Source organism: Eulemur rufifrons, chromosome 2, assembly GCF_041146395.1.
Source record: "Eulemur rufifrons isolate Redbay chromosome 2, OSU_ERuf_1, whole genome shotgun sequence".
NCBI lineage: Eukaryota > Metazoa > Chordata > Mammalia > Primates > Lemuridae > Eulemur > Eulemur rufifrons.
The window spans coordinates 13,201,948-13,219,130 of record NC_090984.1 but is presented as its reverse complement, the minus strand read 5'-3'; the positions used below and the strand labels follow the sequence as shown (position 1 = coordinate 13,219,130).

The 17,183-nt window shown below is 56.0% G+C and overlaps 1 protein-coding gene and 1 non-coding gene across 2 annotated transcripts in view; both read left to right on the top strand.

Annotated features, from left to right (window-relative positions):
* FBN3 (fibrillin 3) overlaps positions 1–14,051 on the top strand; it is an 85,869-nt gene extending 71,818 nt beyond the window's left edge. The window contains exons 54-67 of the mRNA XM_069491413.1: positions 139–264; positions 1,172–1,291; positions 1,419–1,541; positions 1,981–2,115; positions 2,283–2,408; positions 2,864–3,070; positions 4,065–4,190; positions 4,652–4,774; positions 5,004–5,120; positions 7,807–7,935; positions 8,023–8,142; positions 8,657–8,891; positions 9,535–9,679; positions 13,713–14,051. Coding sequence (XP_069347514.1) covers positions 139–264; positions 1,172–1,291; positions 1,419–1,541; positions 1,981–2,115; positions 2,283–2,408; positions 2,864–3,070; positions 4,065–4,190; positions 4,652–4,774; positions 5,004–5,120; positions 7,807–7,935; positions 8,023–8,142; positions 8,657–8,891; positions 9,535–9,679; positions 13,713–14,051 — 2,171 coding nt within the window. The remainder of the gene's footprint in view (positions 1–138; positions 265–1,171; positions 1,292–1,418; positions 1,542–1,980; positions 2,116–2,282; positions 2,409–2,863; positions 3,071–4,064; positions 4,191–4,651; positions 4,775–5,003; positions 5,121–7,806; positions 7,936–8,022; positions 8,143–8,656; positions 8,892–9,534; positions 9,680–13,712) is intronic.
* Positions 14,052–14,698: 647 nt separating this feature from the next.
* LOC138381237 (small nucleolar RNA U13) lies at positions 14,699–14,802 on the top strand. The gene has a single exon (XR_011233146.1). It is a non-coding gene; the product is annotated as a small nucleolar RNA U13 (small nucleolar RNA).
* The last annotated feature ends 2,381 nt before the right edge of the window (positions 14,803–17,183 follow it).

The following is a 17,183-nucleotide window of genomic DNA, read 5'->3' as shown; positions in this document are numbered from 1 at the left end:
TTCCCTCTGAGACATGTGGTGACCCTGGACGCTGTCAGCCTGGAGCCTGGGCTCTTGTCCCCAGGGCTTTGACTGTGGCCGAGGTGCTGGGGCCCACACGGTGACAGGCTCTGTGTCTGCAATCCCTGCTGCCCACAGATGTGAATGAGTGTGCGGAGAACCCTGGTGTCTGCACTAACGGCATGTGTGTCAACACCGATGGCTCCTTTCGCTGCGAGTGTCCCTTCGGCTACAGCCTGGACTTCACAGGCATCAGCTGTGTGGGTAAGTGACCGGCCCTGCCCCAGCCTCTGCCCAGGAGAGGGAGGAACAGAGCAGAGACAGGCAGGCACCCACAAGTCAGGGTCCTGTCCTCACCCAGTGCCTCTCTCCTGCATTCACTCATTCCCTCCCTCAACTCACTCATTCACTTATTCACTCTCTTGCTCACTCATTCATTTGCTCCCTTCCTCATTCATGCGCTCACTTACCCACTCATCCACCTGTGTGCTCACTCGCTTGTTCACGTGACCGTTCCTTTACTTACCCGTTTATTTACTTTTTTCTTTCTTTCTTTTTCTTTTTTTTCTTTTGAGACAGAGTCTTGCTCTGTTGCCCGGGCTAGAGTGCCATGGCATCAGCCTAGCTCACAGCAACCTCAGACTCCTGGGCTCAAGGATCCTCCTGCCTCAACCTCCCGAGTAGCTGGGACTACAGGCTCGTGCCACCATGCCTGGCTAATTTTTTTTTATTTTTAATTAGAGACGGGGGTCTCACTTTTGCTGAGGCTGGTCTTGAACCCCTGAGCTCAAGTGATCCTCCTGGCTCAGCCTCCCAGAGTGCTAGGATTACAGGCGTGAGCCACTATGCCGGCATTATTTATTTTTTAAAGATAGGGTCTTGCTACGTTGCCCCAGCCACTCTAGAACTCCTGAGCCCAGTGATCCTCCTGCCTCAGTTTCACTTATTCATTTAATCACTCATTTATTAACTCCCTTGCTCACTCACCCATTCACTCACTCACTCACTCGCTCATTGAGCGTATCCTGCTCAGCTGCCCCCTGACCGGCTGGGAGGCGCATCACGCCTGGCCCCATCCAGTCTGTGGCAGTCAGCAGGGAGGCAGACAGAATAACACTGAGGACGGGGGACTCTCTGCAGGCGCTGACCCCACCATTTTACCCCCACGCAGACACAGACGAGTGTGCTGTCGGCCACCCCTGTGGGGAAGGCACGTGCACCAATGTCATCGGAGGCTTTGAATGTGCCTGCGCTGACGGCTTTGAGCCCGGCCCCATGATGACCTGCGAGGGTACGACCCTGCCTGCCCAGGACCCGGGCTGTGTGATGGGGACGCCCGTCTGGGGGCCAGCCTGGGGGAGGGGTGGGGGTTCCACAGGGAGACCCCACCCCGCCGACACCTCCCCTGGCCCCCCCAGACATCGACGAGTGCGCCCTGAACCCGCTGCTCTGTGCCTTCCGCTGCCACAACACTGAGGGCTCCTACCTGTGCACCTGCCCGGCTGGCTACACCCTGCGGGAAGACGGGGCCATGTGCCGAGGTAGGCCCTGCCCGGGCAGGACAGTGGCGACACACATGCAGCAATGCCCGAGACATTGTGTGTGGGCATCAGGTGACTGGGGGCGCTACTAAATATCCTGCAATGCGTGCAGAACAGCCCCCCGCCACGAGGAACCTTCCTGTCCCAATGTGCATAGCGTCAAGAGTGGGAGACCCGCGGCTGGGACGCGGTCCCTCCAGGGCTGGTTCAGGGTCAGCGTTCCAGGGCCTGACAGAGTCACAGACCCTGACGTGGGCCGGGGATGTGAGTTTTAGGGGGCAGTTCCTGACTCCCTGGACTTCTTGGAGGCTGGGGCTGGACAGGGGCTGGGGCCTCCCCTCCTGGGAGGGGCGGGCACCTGGCAGGCAGATGTGCAGGTGAGCTCTACCTGCCGTGGGGTGCCTGGCTTTGGCTGACTTCTGTCCCTGGTGCTCCTGAGATGTGGACGAGTGCGCAGGTGGCCAGCAGGACTGCCGTGCCCGCGGCATGCTCTGCAAGAACCTCATCGGCACCTTCGTGTGCATCTGTCCCCCGGGCATGCGGCCCCAGCCCGGCTCCGGGGAAGGCTGCACAGGTACCGGGGCGCTGGCACTTCGGGGGGTGCAGGGAGCCCCCCAGTGGAGGGGAGAAGTAACAGCAAGAGGGCGCGGGCTGATCCACGGGGGACCTTCAGGGCCGTTGGGGAGGCTGGCCTGGGGACCGTGGCTTCCCTGCCCGCCTGCGTCATCCCTCCCGCCCCAGATGAGGACGAATGCCACGCCCAGCCCAGCCTCTGCGCCGATGGCCACTGTGTCAACACCGTGGGCAGCTTCAGGTGCGACTGTGATGACGGCTTCCAGCCCAGTCCCACCCTCACCGAGTGCAATGGTGAGTGCGGCCAGGCACAGGCACGATGGACGCTGCCCCCTGCCAAGTGGCACTGCCACCTGTCCCACCCGCTGCGTGGGAGCTCCCGGGGAATCTATGCACCAAGGGGGTTGCTGAGCCGATGGTAGTTGCACATGGCCACTGCACACCCCTTGGCCCTCTTCTTTTTGTCCCTTTGGTCACACCTGGGAAGAGCAGGCCACCTCCCCCTGCCCCGTCTCCCACACTCCTCCAACCCCAGAAGCACCACACCCTGGAATGGGCCCTCCCTAGGTGTCCCGCTTCCTAGGAGCTGACCCCAGTGGTGCCATCTGCCCTGTGTATCTGGACCGCCCCCCCCGGACACCCCTGTCCCCAACACCCTCTCAAAAATGCAGCTTGTCCCAAAGCAAGCCCAGCGTCTTTGCCCCCAAGCCAGCCTGGAGTGACCTGGGCCTCCCGCCCGTTCTCCGCAGACATCCGGCGGGGACCCTGCTTCTCCGAGGTGCTGCAGGCTGCGTGCCAGGCTCGGTCCAGCAGCGGCGACGCCGTCCCCAGGGCCGAGTGCTGCTGCGGGGGCGGCCGGGGCTGGGGACCCCACTGTGAGCTCTGTCCCCTCCCCGGCACCTCTGCCTACAGGAAGCTGTGTCCCCACGGCTCCGGCTATACCGCTGAGGGCCAAGGTGGGTGCCCCCAGCCCGGCAAGCCGAGGAGCAGGGGAGTTTGCTCGAGGCCATGTGTCTGTCCCCTAGCAGGTGTGAGACGCTCTGTGTGTGTGTGCCTGTGTCTTTGTGCTAGCAGGGGTGTAAACCAGTACGTGTGACCTGTGTGTGTGCTTGATCTCGGGTGTCGAGGGAGCAGGTGTGTGAGCTGCCATGTGTTCTTTGTTTTTTGTTTTGTTTTGTTTGCTTATTTTTCTTGTTTTAGAGACAGGGTCCCCCTCTGTCACCCAGGCTGGAGTGCAGTGACACAATCATAGCTCACTGCAGCCTCCAATTCTGGGGCTCAAGCAATCCTCCCACCTAAGCTTCCCAAGTTGCTGGGACTACCAGTGCCACCACCATGCTGTTTTTAATTTTTTGTACAGATGGGGTCTTGCTATGTCGCCCAGGTGTCCAACCTGTTCTTCATTCTTTGTGTGTGCGGCAGCTGGTGTGTGTTTTGTGTCTGTGCGTGTGTGTGTGTGTGTGTGTGTCCTTGAGTGTGTCTCTGAGGGTGAGAAAGGTTATCCCAAGTGACCAGCAGTGACATTGCTAGGCCTGGGGAGGAAGCACCTTTTCCAGGGTATGTCTGAGGGACAGGGGGGCCCCCAAGTGTGAGTGTGTGTTCCTGTGTCTGCAGGAGCATCAGGGCTTATGGCTGGTGTGTGACATTGCACATGTGCTTGCGTTTCCCTGTCTGTGTTGGTGCCGTGAGGATGTGTCACTGGTGAAGCTGGAGGGTGGACATGTGTCTCCCTCCCGGGGTGGGGGTGGCATTCCCAGCGCTCAGTGGAAGGAGCTGGCTCAGGTGCAAGTGGCTGTGGCTGGCGTCCACGTGGGCCGGGGTACAGGGAGGGGAAGGAAGGCTGGCTTGCCTCCAGGGACAAGGCTGCCGGGCGGACAGAAGGAGGCATGCCCTGGTGGCCCGAGGTGCCAGCCAGCCAACCCCAGCCTCGCCCACCCTGCTTGTCCCCAGACGTGGATGAGTGCCATGTAATCGCTCACCTGTGCCCCCACGGCGAGTGTATCAACAGCCTCGGCTCCTTCCGCTGCCACTGTCAGGCGGGGTATGCACCAGACACCGCTGCCATGGCCTGCCTGGGTGAGCCCCGCCCCTGCCCCTTGCACCCCTGGCCAGGCCCAGCCCCTCCTTCGCTTCCCCCGTTTGGGCCACTTTCCTGGTGTTATTTCTTCCTTTTATTTTTTATTATTGCATCCTGAGATTTTCGGTTACATCTTGTAGCAGGTATTTATCTAAGTTGGGGGCAGGGGGGGCAAACCAGGCTGAGGACTGAGTCTGGCCCTCCGCTTGTTTTTGTAAATAAAGTTTTATTGGCACACAGCCATGCCTGTTCGTATACTTACTCTCTATGGCTTCTTTGCTAATACAAAGACCAACTGAAAAACCAAACATACTGTGTTTTTACAGAAAAAGTGTCAGTTCCTGTGTAAGTCCACAGATTGTGGGTGGCAGGGATCTGGGTGGAGGCTCCAGCCTCTGAGACCCCCCACCAAGGAATGTCTGTCTGACCCCCCCCCCGTGCATCATGCTGTCTCCCCCAGATGTGGATGAGTGTGGCCAGGCCCCCAAGCCATGTACCTTCCTCTGCAAAAACACCGAGGGCAGCTTCCTGTGCACCTGTCCCCGCGGCTACCTATTGGAGGAAGATGGCAGGACATGCAGAGGTGACATCCTTCCCCCCATCCCACCCCGTGTCCTCTAAGGCTCTGTCCCATCCCCTCCAGGGCACATCCCTGTGGTCTCGCCCCCTCCCACCTGCATGGAGTCCAGCGCCACCTCCAAGGGCTTTCTCCTGCCGCCCCTCCACCTGGAGGTGGCAAGAGCAGTCCCCGGGAAGCCCTGCAGTCCCCGCCAGGCCCTGCCCTGAGCCCACTGGGATGGTCTTTGTCGCAGACTTGGATGAATGCACCTCCAGACAGCACAACTGCCAGTTCCTCTGCATCAACACCATCGGTGCCTTCACCTGCCGCTGTCCCCCTGGCTTCACCCAGCGCCACCAGGCCTGCTTTGGTGAGTGGCCTCTGCCCCTCACCCAGTACGGGGACGCAACCCCGACCTTCATGCTTTTGTTCACCGTAGAAGCACCAAGCACCTGGTCTGTGCCAGACATTGTTGAATTAGGGGTGATCGGAACAAAGTCCGTCCTTCCTACCTGCTTGCGTCCTGGTGGCAGCTGGAAACTCCTGCCTCCTTCCTTGCCCTTGGGAGCCAGGGGCCCTCTGACCTGGACCCAGGGCAACTCCCCTTGCCCTGGGCCACAAGGGCATCTGCTACTGCCGTTGCTTCCTAGAGCCTTGCGGCCCCCAGGGAACTAGATCTCCCCCAAGGGCCGAGCTCAGCCAAAGGTGACTCCATTCTGGTTCCCACTAATCCACTCATCCAGCGACTACTGAGCACCTACTGTGTGCCAGGCAGTGCTCCAGACCAAAGGGCAGCAAACTCCAACCTGCCAGTGGAGTCGGGCCCCCTGCTGTCTTTTGTTAATAAAGTTTTATTGGCACACGGACACGCCCACTTGCTCACCTATCACCTCTGGCTGCTTTTGCGCTCCTGTGGCAGAGTCGAGTCTTGCAGCAGAGCCCTTTACAGAAACAGAAACAGTTTGCCCAACTCTGTTAGAGAGCCCTGGGGTACAGCCATGAACACAAGAAGCAGAGCCTCCTATCCTCACAGGACTTCCCTGTAGCAGAGAATCGGACCCGAAACAGACATAACGATAAGTGAATGCAATAGCATGTTAGAAGGTCATGCGTGGCATGAAAGAAAGAAAAAGTAAAAGCAGGAGGTCAGGAAAGAAGGAGAGAGCTGCAGTTTTGGGGGTGTTTTTGTTTGTTTGGTTTTTGTTTTTTAGAGACAAGGTCTCACCCAGGGTAGAATGCAGTGGTGTGACCATACCACTTAACCTCAGACTCCTGGGCTCAAGCAATTCTCCTACCTCAGCCTCCTGAGAGGGCTACAGTTTTAAAATAGGGATCAGATGAAGTCTCATCAAAAGGGGACATTTGAACAAATATTTGAAACAAGATGCATTTCTCTTTTTCTGCAACAGTAAAGTTTTTGGACTAGCTGCATCAACATGGTTGTGTGCCAATAAAACTTTATTGATACAAACAGGCAGGGGGGCAGAGTTTTGTCCCATGGGGCCCCGGTTTGCTGATGACTAAACTAGAAAATCAAACTTGCACAACTACAGTAGCCCACCCTGACACTTGGTTTGTTTTGCCGAACGCAAGGGAAAGAAACTGCAGGTGGTGCTAGACATTTCTTCCTGGCAGGAGTCTAGAGCTAGTCTCTGTGGCCCCTCAAGTGACAACTCAGGCACTCTGGCAGCTGCAGGAGCCGTACCCACTTAGAAGTATCATGTCCTCAATACCTTTTACACCCGAAAGAGATTCCACATCCCCACAGGGATATGCCTAGTGTCAAGAATCTCTATACTCAGGGCCAGGCACAGTGGCTCATGCCTGTAATCCCAGCACTTTGGGAGGCCGTGGCAGGAAGATCACTTGAGGCCAAGAGTTCAAGACCAGACTGGGCAACATAACAAGACCCCATCTCTACAAAAAATTTAAAAATTAGGCAGGCACAGTGGTATATACTTGTAGTCCCAGCTACTCAAGAGGCTGAGGTGGGATGATTGCTTGAGCCCAGGAGTTGGAGGCCACAGTGAGCTATGATCTCACCACTGCCCTCCAGCCTGGGTTATAGAGTGAGACCCCATCTCTAAAAAAACAAACAAACAAACAAACAAACAAAAAACTCTGTACTCAGGAAAGCCAAAACCAGGATTCTCCATCAGGAATGTACTGTTCATTCCCTAGAACCCCAGTCTGAATGCAGTTTATGAGTGGTGGGCTGTCGCCACCGTAGCCAGCCCCCTGGTAACCTGTCTTAGCCTGGGCTGCCGTAACAGACACCAGAGACTGCAAGAGTGGGGTTGGGATTTGGCCATTCATATCCAAAAACTTGCAGCTACGGCCCTCTGTGCCTCCCGCTCTACTTTTGGGAATTTATTCTAAGAAAATCATCACAGAGACACACAAAGATTTACCTAGTCTTCATATGGTTTAAAATGGCAAAAGATTAGAAAAATCCAAGTGTCTTTTAATCAGCAGTTAGTCAAGTGAAACAGAGAAAATCTGCGCCAACCAAAAATGAGGTGACCATTAAAAATGATACGTATAAGCATGCTAAGAATATTTAAAGACATGGAAAGATGTTCACGGAATAGTAAATTAAAACAAATAGGGAAAAAAAAAAACCCATACACTGGGTGGCTTAAACTACAGAGATTTATTTCCTTAGTGTTAATTTTTTCCTCTCTTACTGGGCACTGTCCTAAGCCTTTTATGTAATTAGGTTAATTTCTCACAAGAAAACGCAGTGAAGTGGGTATTAGCATCTCCTTGTCACAACTGAGGAAACCACAGCACAGAGAGGGTGAGTGAGTTGCTGTAGGTCACACAGCTTCGAGGCAATGGAGATGAGATTCAAACAAAGTCCTTTATGGGCGCTGTCTCAACTATCGGTGGCAATTCTGTGATGTGGGAACGGGTGATGGATCTCATTTCACGGACGGGGAAACTGAGGCAAAGAGAGAGAGAGAGTGACTTGCCTGAAGCCACACAGTGGGTCAAGTTGTGGGACACGAGTCCCTTAACCACCAGGGAACCCTTCCCAACTCTGTCCTCTGCAGACAATGACGAGTGCTCAGCCCAGCCTGGCCCATGTGGCACCCATGGTCTCTGCCACAACACCCTGGGCAGCTTCCGCTGTGAGTGCCATCAGGGCTTCGCCCTGGACAGCTCCGGCCGTAGCTGTGAAGGTACAGCCTGGCTTTGGGTGGTGCCCAGGGCTGGCGGGGGTGGTCCCGAGGGCTGCCTGGCGAGCCGTCTCTCCCTCTCTTTGTCAGATGTGGATGAATGTGACGGGCCGCATCGCTGCGGGCACGGCTGTCAGAACGAGCCAGGGGCTTACCGCTGCCGCTGCCCCCGGGGCTTCACCCAGCACTCCCAGTGGGCCCAGTGTGTGGGTGAGTGTCGGGGGCTGGAAGGAAGCCGGGCCCCCAAGGCTCTGTCCAGAGCAAGTGACTAGGAATCATCTCCTTCAAGATGTTGTGACAAGCACAACTCTCTAAAGAGGAGGGCTCACACCGGTAATCCCAGCACTTTGGGAGGCCAAGGTGGGAGAATTGATTGAGGTCAGGAGTTTGAGACCAGCGTGGGCAACATAGCAAGACTCCATCTCTAAAAAAAAAAAAAAAGGAATTCTTTTTTTTTTTTTTTTTGAAAGCAAGAGAGAGAGAGAGAAATGCTTTCAAGGAAAACCACAAGGTTTGGGGCAGGGGTGGGAGGTGTCAGGGAGCATAAATGGGGGTGGAGCAGAACTAGTCCGAGGTCTCAGGGTGAGCTTGCTAAAGGCTCTGACATTGGACTTGGGCTCTGAAAGGGGAGTGTTCCAGGTGGAGGGTTCCAGGGAGTGTGAAGGCCACCCCCACTGTTCCCCTGTGTCCTCCTCTCCCCTCCTCCGCACCCGCCCACCTGCAGATGAGAACGAGTGTGCACTGTCGCCCGCCGCCTGCGGGAGTGCCTCCTGCCACAACACACTCGGGGGCTTCCGCTGCGTCTGCCCCTCTGGCTTCAACTTCGACCAGGCCCTCGGGGGCTGCCAGGACGTGGACGAGTGTGCCGGACGGGGCAGCCCCTGTAGCTACGGCTGTGCCAACACGCCTGGCGGCTTCCTGTGTGGCTGTCCCCGAGGCTACTTCCGGGCTGGGCAAGGGTGAGAGACTCGAGTGAGGCAGGCAGACTCCATGCCCTGCGAGCGTGTCCACACAGTGTGCACCTGCGCCAGCATGCCGGGGCTCCCTCGTGCGTTTATGGACCCCAGCGTGCACACGTGGGTGTGCCCATGTCATCGCCCCAGTGTGCATGCAGGCTCCCACGTGCCCACATCCCTGGGGACACTCGAGTACCATTGGTACATCCTGGTTTGCACAGGTGAAAAAGCACACATCAGCAGCCCTCCGCGTGTGCTGGCCCCACTGTACACAGCCCCAGGCACACCGTCTAGATTCACACATTGCAGTAAGCACATGTGTACTTGCATGAGTCATCCTCCATGTGTGCACATACGTTGGTACACACTCACACCCCTGGGTACACTGAGGCACGTTCATCCATCCCGGCGTGTGCGTGTCATCCCCCTCCTGTGTTCACACCTACGCCACCCAGGCACGCACAGACACACACCCCGCTATGTGGGTGCACGTGCGCTCGTGCACACAGGGCCACCCCAGCACATACGCAGAGGTACCTTTGCACACGGGCATCTGTGGCATGGCTCAGAATGGAGTGGAGGGTGGCTGGGGAGGTCCCACCGGCCTGACACTGAAGCCCCACCCACCCTGCCCGTCCTGACCCAGGCACTGTGTCTCCGGCCTGGGCTTCGCTCCCCAGGACGGCCCGGACGAGGAGGAGCTGCTCTCCCCCGAAGCCTGCTATGAATGCAAGATCAACAGCCTCTCCCCTCGGGACCGGCCACAGCGCAGCGCCCACGGGGACCACCAGGTGACATGAGGGCTGCATGGTGGGGGGAGGGGGACAGGGGACAGGTTGAGGGTGGGAAAGAGGCTATGGATCCGGCTAAGCCAAACTAGTCCTCCAAAAAGAGCACCAGACTCCACGTCTCCCACCTTGTCCCTAGGTCACGGTACCTGCCTGGGCCTTCTCGTTCTACTCCCAGGGTTTCCCTTGGGGGATGTGGGGGCCACACATCCCCTGCCTCCCTCCTGGTGACGAGTCAGACACCTCCCGCACAGACCCCGGCTGGGCTGGGGTGCTCCCTGTGCCTCCCTTGTACGGCACTCGGAGGCAGGAGAAATACCCGAGTCCCTCCAACCCTGCCTGCACCCTGGAACCTGTCACCCCGTCACCTCCTGGCTGGTGAAGCCCTCAGGGCCCCTGTGGATTTAGCGCCAGTGGGTCCCAGAGCAGCCAGTGTCGCAGCCTCTGCCCCGTAGCTCTGCCCGTCTCACCTCCCCGCACATCCCTCAGGGCCGTTCTCACAAACCCGTAGCCCAAGTCAAGTCCAAGCCCCTTCCCAGTCTGAGCTTTGGCGAACTGAGTGCTTTCCTGGGGTCTCCCAGCAGAGGCTCCTTGTAGCAGCCCCCACCTGGCGCCCACCTAGCTTCTGCCCTTGCACCCCCTTCCTGTGCCTGAGGTGCCCCTGGAACTCCCGTACCTGCCTTGTCTCTGGAAACCTCAGGGGTCTTCCCCGTGTGCCCATCAGTCATAGCAGAGCAGGCCTGTGGCTCTGTCCTTCCAGCAGGCCACCTGCTGAGGGTACACAGGGAGGGTAGTTTTGCCACAAATTCGAGCCAAAGAGTCCCTGAGGCCACTGTGGGTCAATCCCTGTAGCCATCACCCAAGGGGTCTGAAAAGTAAACATTTATTAAGCACCTGCTGTATGCAGGCATTGCTCCAAGCACTCTGCATTCCCAGCCTCTCAATGTTTATAACCACTCAGGGAGGTGTAGATGCTACTGTTATCTCTATTTTACAGATGGGGAAACTGAGGCTCAGAGGTTCAGTCACATGGTCAAAAGAGGTGACTCAGGGATTCCATAGCTACCACAAACACAGCCTTCTCTTTATGAGCAATCGGGTCTTTCTGACCAGGTGTCCTGGGCTCTCTGCAAGTCACTGCCTTCTGAGGTCGTCGCTTGATGTCATGATGTCATTTCCAAAAAAAAAAAAAAACCTCATCACTGAGCATGGAAGCTATTACCCCAAGCTCACCCCCACTGCAGAAAACTGGGACCCAAACTCCTTCGTTCCACAGATTTTACTGAACACCTACTATGATGCCCTGGGGGCTATTACGGAGCAACAGCGAGCTAGAAAAAGAAAAGGTCCTGACACAGATAAGACATCAATAGTAGAACATTTAGCCGGACGTGGTGGCTCACACCTATAATCCTAGCACTCTGGGAGGCTGAGGCGGGAGGATCGCTCAAGGTCAGGTCAGGATTTCGAGACCAGCCTGAGCAAGAGCGAGACCCCATCTGTACTAAAAATAGAAAGAAATTATCTGGACAACTAAAAATATACAGGAAAAATTAGCCGGGCATCGTGGTGCATGCCTGTGGTCCCAGCTACTGGGGAGGCTGAGGCAGAAGGATTGCTTGAGCCCAGGAGTTTGAGGTTTCTGTGAGCTAGGCTGACACCACAGCACTTAGCCTGGGCAACAGAGTGAGACTCTGTCTCAAAAAAAAAAGAGAGTAGAACATTTGTGTCATATTTTATAACACACGGGGCCGGGCGCGGTGGCTCATGCCTGTAATCCTAACACTCTGGTAGGCCGAGGTGGGCAAATCGTTTGCGCTCAGGAGTTCGAGACCAGCCTGAGCAAGAGCGAGACCCCATCTCTACTAAAAATAGAAAGAAATTATATGGACAGCTAAAAATATATATAGAAAAAATTAGCCGGGCATGGTGGTGCATGCCTGTAGTCCCAGCTACTCGGGAGGCTGAGACAGGAGGATCCCTTGAGCTCAGGAGTTTGAGGTTGCTGTGAGCTAGGCTGACGCCACGGCACTCACTCTAGCCTGGGCAACAGAGTGAGACTCTGTCTCAAAAAAAAAAAAAAAAAACAAACCACACACGGTACATTGGATACATGATAAATGCTATGGGACAAACAAAGCCAGAAGTGGAATTGGAGTGTTGGATCTGAGGGACTTTCAATAGTAGATGAAATGTGAAGGTATTGCCCCACGCTCTCTTTCCCTCCAGTTATCCTCCCCCCACCTTGCTGGCAAAACTGTGGCTGCATATATTATCCCTTAGTTACTATTATTTTCTGTAAGCTTCACAAGGGTAGAGCGCTGAGTCTGTCTGATTTGCTGCCATCTGGCTGGGCATGGTGGCTCACGCCTGTAATCCCAGCACTCTGGGAGGTCCAGGTGGGAGAATCACATGACCTCAGGAGTTCGAGACCAGCCTGAGCAAGAGTGAGACCCCGTCTCTACTAAAAATAGAAAAAATTAGCTGGGTGTGGTGGCACATGCCTGTAGTCCCAGCTACTCGGGAGGCTGAGGCAGGAGGATCCTTTGGACCCAGGAGTTTGAGGTTGCTGTGAGCTCGGCTGATGCCACTGCACTCTAGCCTGGGGAACAGAACAAGACTCTGTCTCAAAAATAAATAAATAAATAAAAAATAATAAAATGATTTATTGCCATATCGCCAGCTGTTGGTACTCAGTAAGAGTGAGTGGAATGGTTGCTAGGACTCCCGGGGTGGGTACAGGTAGACTTGGGTGAAGGACTATGCTTGGTGCCTTTGCCTGCAATACCCACAGACTGCCAGCAGGTGTCAGTAAGCGCATGAGTCGTAGTAACACTCCCAGGGAAGGAAGGATCGAGCTCTCCAGCATTGAGGGTCTGGGGAACAGGGACAGTGTTTGCTTAAGAGTGCAACAGCAAAACTCTCCATCAGCATGTAAATGAGGCAAAACAAACACAGCACTGCCCGGAGCAGAGGGGAAGAAAACACAGATAACCTCCGGTGAGATCAGATACGTCATGTCACCCAGCCCGGGGTGGCCTGCCACTGAGGCTCTCTGGCCTATTCAGGGCCCTGTCCAGCTGCCAGGACCAGGAAGGCACTTCAGAGGCACTCTAACAAAGAGGGGTTTGTGTTCTGCATACAGGGGGCTCTCAAAGAGAGCCAGATGCAGGAAGCGCAGCGGAAGCTATCGGGTGGCCCTTCTGTCTGGTCCTGCCTGGTGTATATTTCTTTGACTGTCAGCTCTGGCATCCTTTTGGGGGGCAGGCTTCTGCTGAAAGCCCTTTGTTCCTAACACCAGCCATCCCCGGATGCCTCTGAGTGACCTTAGGGCTCTGGGACCCAATGCCATCGGACTAGCGCCTGGCTGATGGTCCCCTGTGGGCAAAAGCTCAGGTCCCTTGGCCCAGGCTGACAGAGGCTCTGCCCAAGGCCCCTCAGCCCAGACTAGGGGTCTGGATTCATTGTGTGTAAAAGTGGCCACTTTCCTGCCTCTCTTTGCTGTCACCTGAGAACCAGCCCAAGCTAACCACTGGCTTTGTGGATGAAAGGTGCACACAGGAAGCCAAGGCAGAGGGCATTTAATGTTCTTCATTTTAGAGATCCATTAAAGGTGCCCTTTATTTATTTATTTATTTATTTTATTTTTTGAGACAGGATCTCACTCTGTTGCCCAGGCTGGAGTGCAGTGGTGTCATCATAGCTCACTATAGCCTCAAACTCCTGGGCTCAAGCGATCTTCCTGCCTCAGCCTCCCGCATAGCTGGGACTACAGGCGTGTACCACCACGCCTGGCTAATTTTTCTATTTTTGGTAGAGATGGGGTCTTGCTATGTTGCCCAGGCTGGTCTCGAATTCCTGGCCTCAGGTGATCCTCCAGCCTCGGCTTCCCAAAGTGCTGGGATTATAGTCGTGAGCCACACCGCCTAGCCCCAAAAGTCTCCTCTTTGACTTTGACCATGAATGATCCCGGGCCCCTACCCACCGAATCCCGATTCTCCTGGGCTCTGACTGCTTACCTGGTCTTTCTCCCCAGATGAGCTTGGCTACTCTTGACTCGGAGGCTCTGCTGACCTTGGGCCTGAACCTGTCACGCCTGGGCCAGGTGGAACACATCCTGGAGCTGTTACCCGCGCTGGAGTGCCTGGGGGGCCGGGTCCGCTATGTCATCACACGTGGCAGCAAGCAAGGTTTCTTCCGCATGCATCACCTCCGCGGCATCAGCTCCCTGCAGCTGGGGCGTAGGAAGCCGGGCCCTGGAACCTACCAGCTGGAGGTGGTGAGCGTGGCAGGGCCCCGGGGTGCCCAGCCGGAGGGGTGGCCAGGACCAGGGGGCCAGGCCTTGCGGCTGAAGGTGCAGCTGCAACTGCTCTAGTTGAGGAGAGCCTCGATGGGCCCCGGAGCTCCCATGCCACCCAGAGGAGGAAGATTCTGGAACTGGGAAGAATTGCTGCCCAACAGCAATGGCTGGCCAGGTGAAACCCCAAACCTCAGGAAGAGTGAAATGCTACACTACGACCTCAGGCGAGCCCTGCCTCTTCCCGGGCCTCTGTGCCAGCCCGGGGGACCCCAACGCTCCGTCTTTCCTGGAGAGAGCAAGAAACTGCAGTGTGCACCCTCCACCCCACGGCCAAGGTCGAGGAGAGGCCCTGTGGTCACTGTATCCATCTCAGGCTTAAACTTCTGTACTGCACTGCGGCTCACCCAGGGGGTCGGCAGGACACGGAACGGGCGGCTGGGGTGGGCGCGGGCTTGTCCCTCAGAGCACAAGGGCCTGCGGCGCCCTGACCCCACACAGAGTGATTTGCGGTGGCGTTTGCCCTCCCCTCGGGCCCGGGCTAGGGTTCTGAGGATGCTTTTATATCAGAAGTGGAGATAACAATAAAATTATTTTGGGTTAAGTCTGCCTGCCCCTTGGCAAGTTCTAGAATTAAGTAGACGCTGCTCTCGGCGAGGCCAGGTAAGGTTCATGCGTGGGGGAAAGCGGAGGCTTCGTGGGTTCCCCAGGAAGGATAACAACGGATCCTTTTGCAGCTCGTAAACATGACAGCTGGGTTTTCATGCGCATGTGTGGGACGTGCCTCCCTAAAACCTTGTTCTGACATCAGCGTGTTACCTGTCTCATGTGAAAAGGATAAAACACGCTTTCTGACCACATCTACCCAGCAGACACCATTCCAAGTATTTTACGATTATTGACTCCTTTGGTTGTGGCTACAACCCCAGGGAATACATGTGGTTTATAAATATCACCATTCCCATTTTACAGGTGGGAAAACTGAGGCTCGGAGAGGTTAAGTGACATAGCCAAGGTCAGGCCGGGTTGAAAGTCAGGCAGTCACCCGTGCCGTCACCCCATCCTGCCCGGCTGCAAGTTGGGCCAGATGTACCGACATCTAATGGCTGGGATGGTCATTGCATCAGTGAGCACACAGTCAGCGTGTGCTGGGTGCTGTGTGTGTCACGGGTCCTGGTGTATTTGTTCCCCAGAAAACCCGTCCGAAGCGGGCAGTATTATCACCCCCACTGTACTGGAGGGGGTACAGAACTGAGGCTTAGCGAACTTGTGGAAACTGCCATTGTTTTAGAGGTGGGGTCTTACTCTGTTGCTCAGGCTGGAGTGCAGAGGCCCAATCATAGCTCACTGCAGCCTCCAACTGCCGAGCTCAAGTAATCTTCCCACCTCAGCCTCCTGTGTAGCTGGGACTACCGGTTCACCCACCACACCTGGCTCATTCAAACATTTTTTTTTTTTTGCAGAGATGTTGTCTCACCATGTTGCCCAGGCTGGTCTTGAACTCCTGGGCTCAGGCGATCCTCCTGTCTTCAGCCTCCCAAAGTGCTGGGGTTACAGGCGTGAGCCATTGCACCCAACCCTGCTTTTTACTGAGACTGCATGCTGGTCCCTGACCCCAAACCACCAGGGTGTCCCTTAGAGATGGTGTGTTTGGTTTCCATCCAGAACATTCTCTGTTGTGATGCAAACTTAGGTTGCCAAGGAATGAGGACAGCTACGCAGCTCAAGCCTCCACCTGCAGAGCTTGTCACTAGTGCCTGGCCCCCGGGCTTTGTCCTTGGCTGGGCCCTGGCCCACCTGCCTTGCCAGAGGCCTCGGGGCAGGCCATAGGAGCTTGCAGAGGGCCTCTCTGTCCTCCAGCAGGACTCCCCACTGCCCTGAAATCTGGGCAGAGCAAACCCAGTGACCCTCATTTTCCAGATGAGCAAAGAAACCGAGGGGGGGAGAGAGAGAGAGAGAGAGAGAGCTCAAGGTCACCGTCTGGGAAGTGCAGGCTGCAGCCAACCGCTGGGAAGCTGCTGTCTTTTCTGAGGGCTGGGGGAGGGCACAGATCTTGGGGGGGGGAAGCTCATGTGGGGTTCACCCCTCATTCACTCCTCCACTCACACTGCACCTCATAAAGAAACATGATGGGCCCCAGAGGTTTATTTAAAAGTCATAGAAAAGGAACAATCTGGCAGGGGCATCCTTGGACCCAGCCAGGGCTTTGCAAGGACCCAGAAGGACACACAGGCATGCATGGCTCAGGGTGGGTGGCAAGAAGCTCCAGGCAGGAGATGTATCCTCAGGACACGTCTCGGCCACAGTCACTGCCTAGGGTTGACTCTGGTCTCTACAACAGCTAGGGGCTTAGAATGAGGCCAACTCCCTCCTGCCAGCTGCTGGGGGCAGGAGGTGGTGAGGGTGGCGAACAGGGGACCGCAGCAGGCACAGGGATTAGGAGTTGGGCCAAAGGACAGAGGGGCAGGTGGCAGCCCAGGCTTGCAGGGCGATGGTTGTGGCGGAGAAAGATCCAGCCTTTCTTGCACTGTGGATCCCGGAGATGTGTGGGCTCAGGGACCTGCAGGTGGAATTGAAGAGGCCACAGTGGAATTGGTGGCTGTAAATTAAGAATATAGACACTGGCCTCTGCCCCCGGCCCCTGGCATGGGGCCCCCAAAGCCCTTGTAATTTCCCGAGAGGTAGGAGAATCTTTTGTTCTAATATTTGGTCTCTGCTCCCGGGTTCCTGGCACAGAGCTCCTAAAACAATTTCCTGGGTGATTGGAGCATCTTTTGTTCTAAGGAGGCGATGCTTGGTGGGTTTCTGCAGGAGAGCTGAGGCCACCAGAGAGACCAAGCCATGATTAGAAGCTTGGAGAGGAGACAGGGGCTGGAGTTTATGTTAATAATCAGCCATGCCAGCCGGGTGCGGTGGCTCATGCCTTTAATCCTAGCACTCTGGGTGGCCAAAACGGGAGGATAGCTCAAGCTCAGGAGTTCGAGACCAGCCTGAGCAAGAGCGAGACTCCGTCTCTACTAAAAATAGGAAAATTAGCCGGACATCATGGCGCATGCCTGTAGTCCCAGCTACTCGGGAGGCTGAGGCAGGAGGCTCGCTTAAGCCCAGGAGCTGGAGGTTGCTGTGAGCTAGGCTGACGCCACAGCACTCTAGCCCAGGCGACAAAGCAAGACTCTGCCTCAGAAAAATTAAAAAAAAAAAAAAATCAGC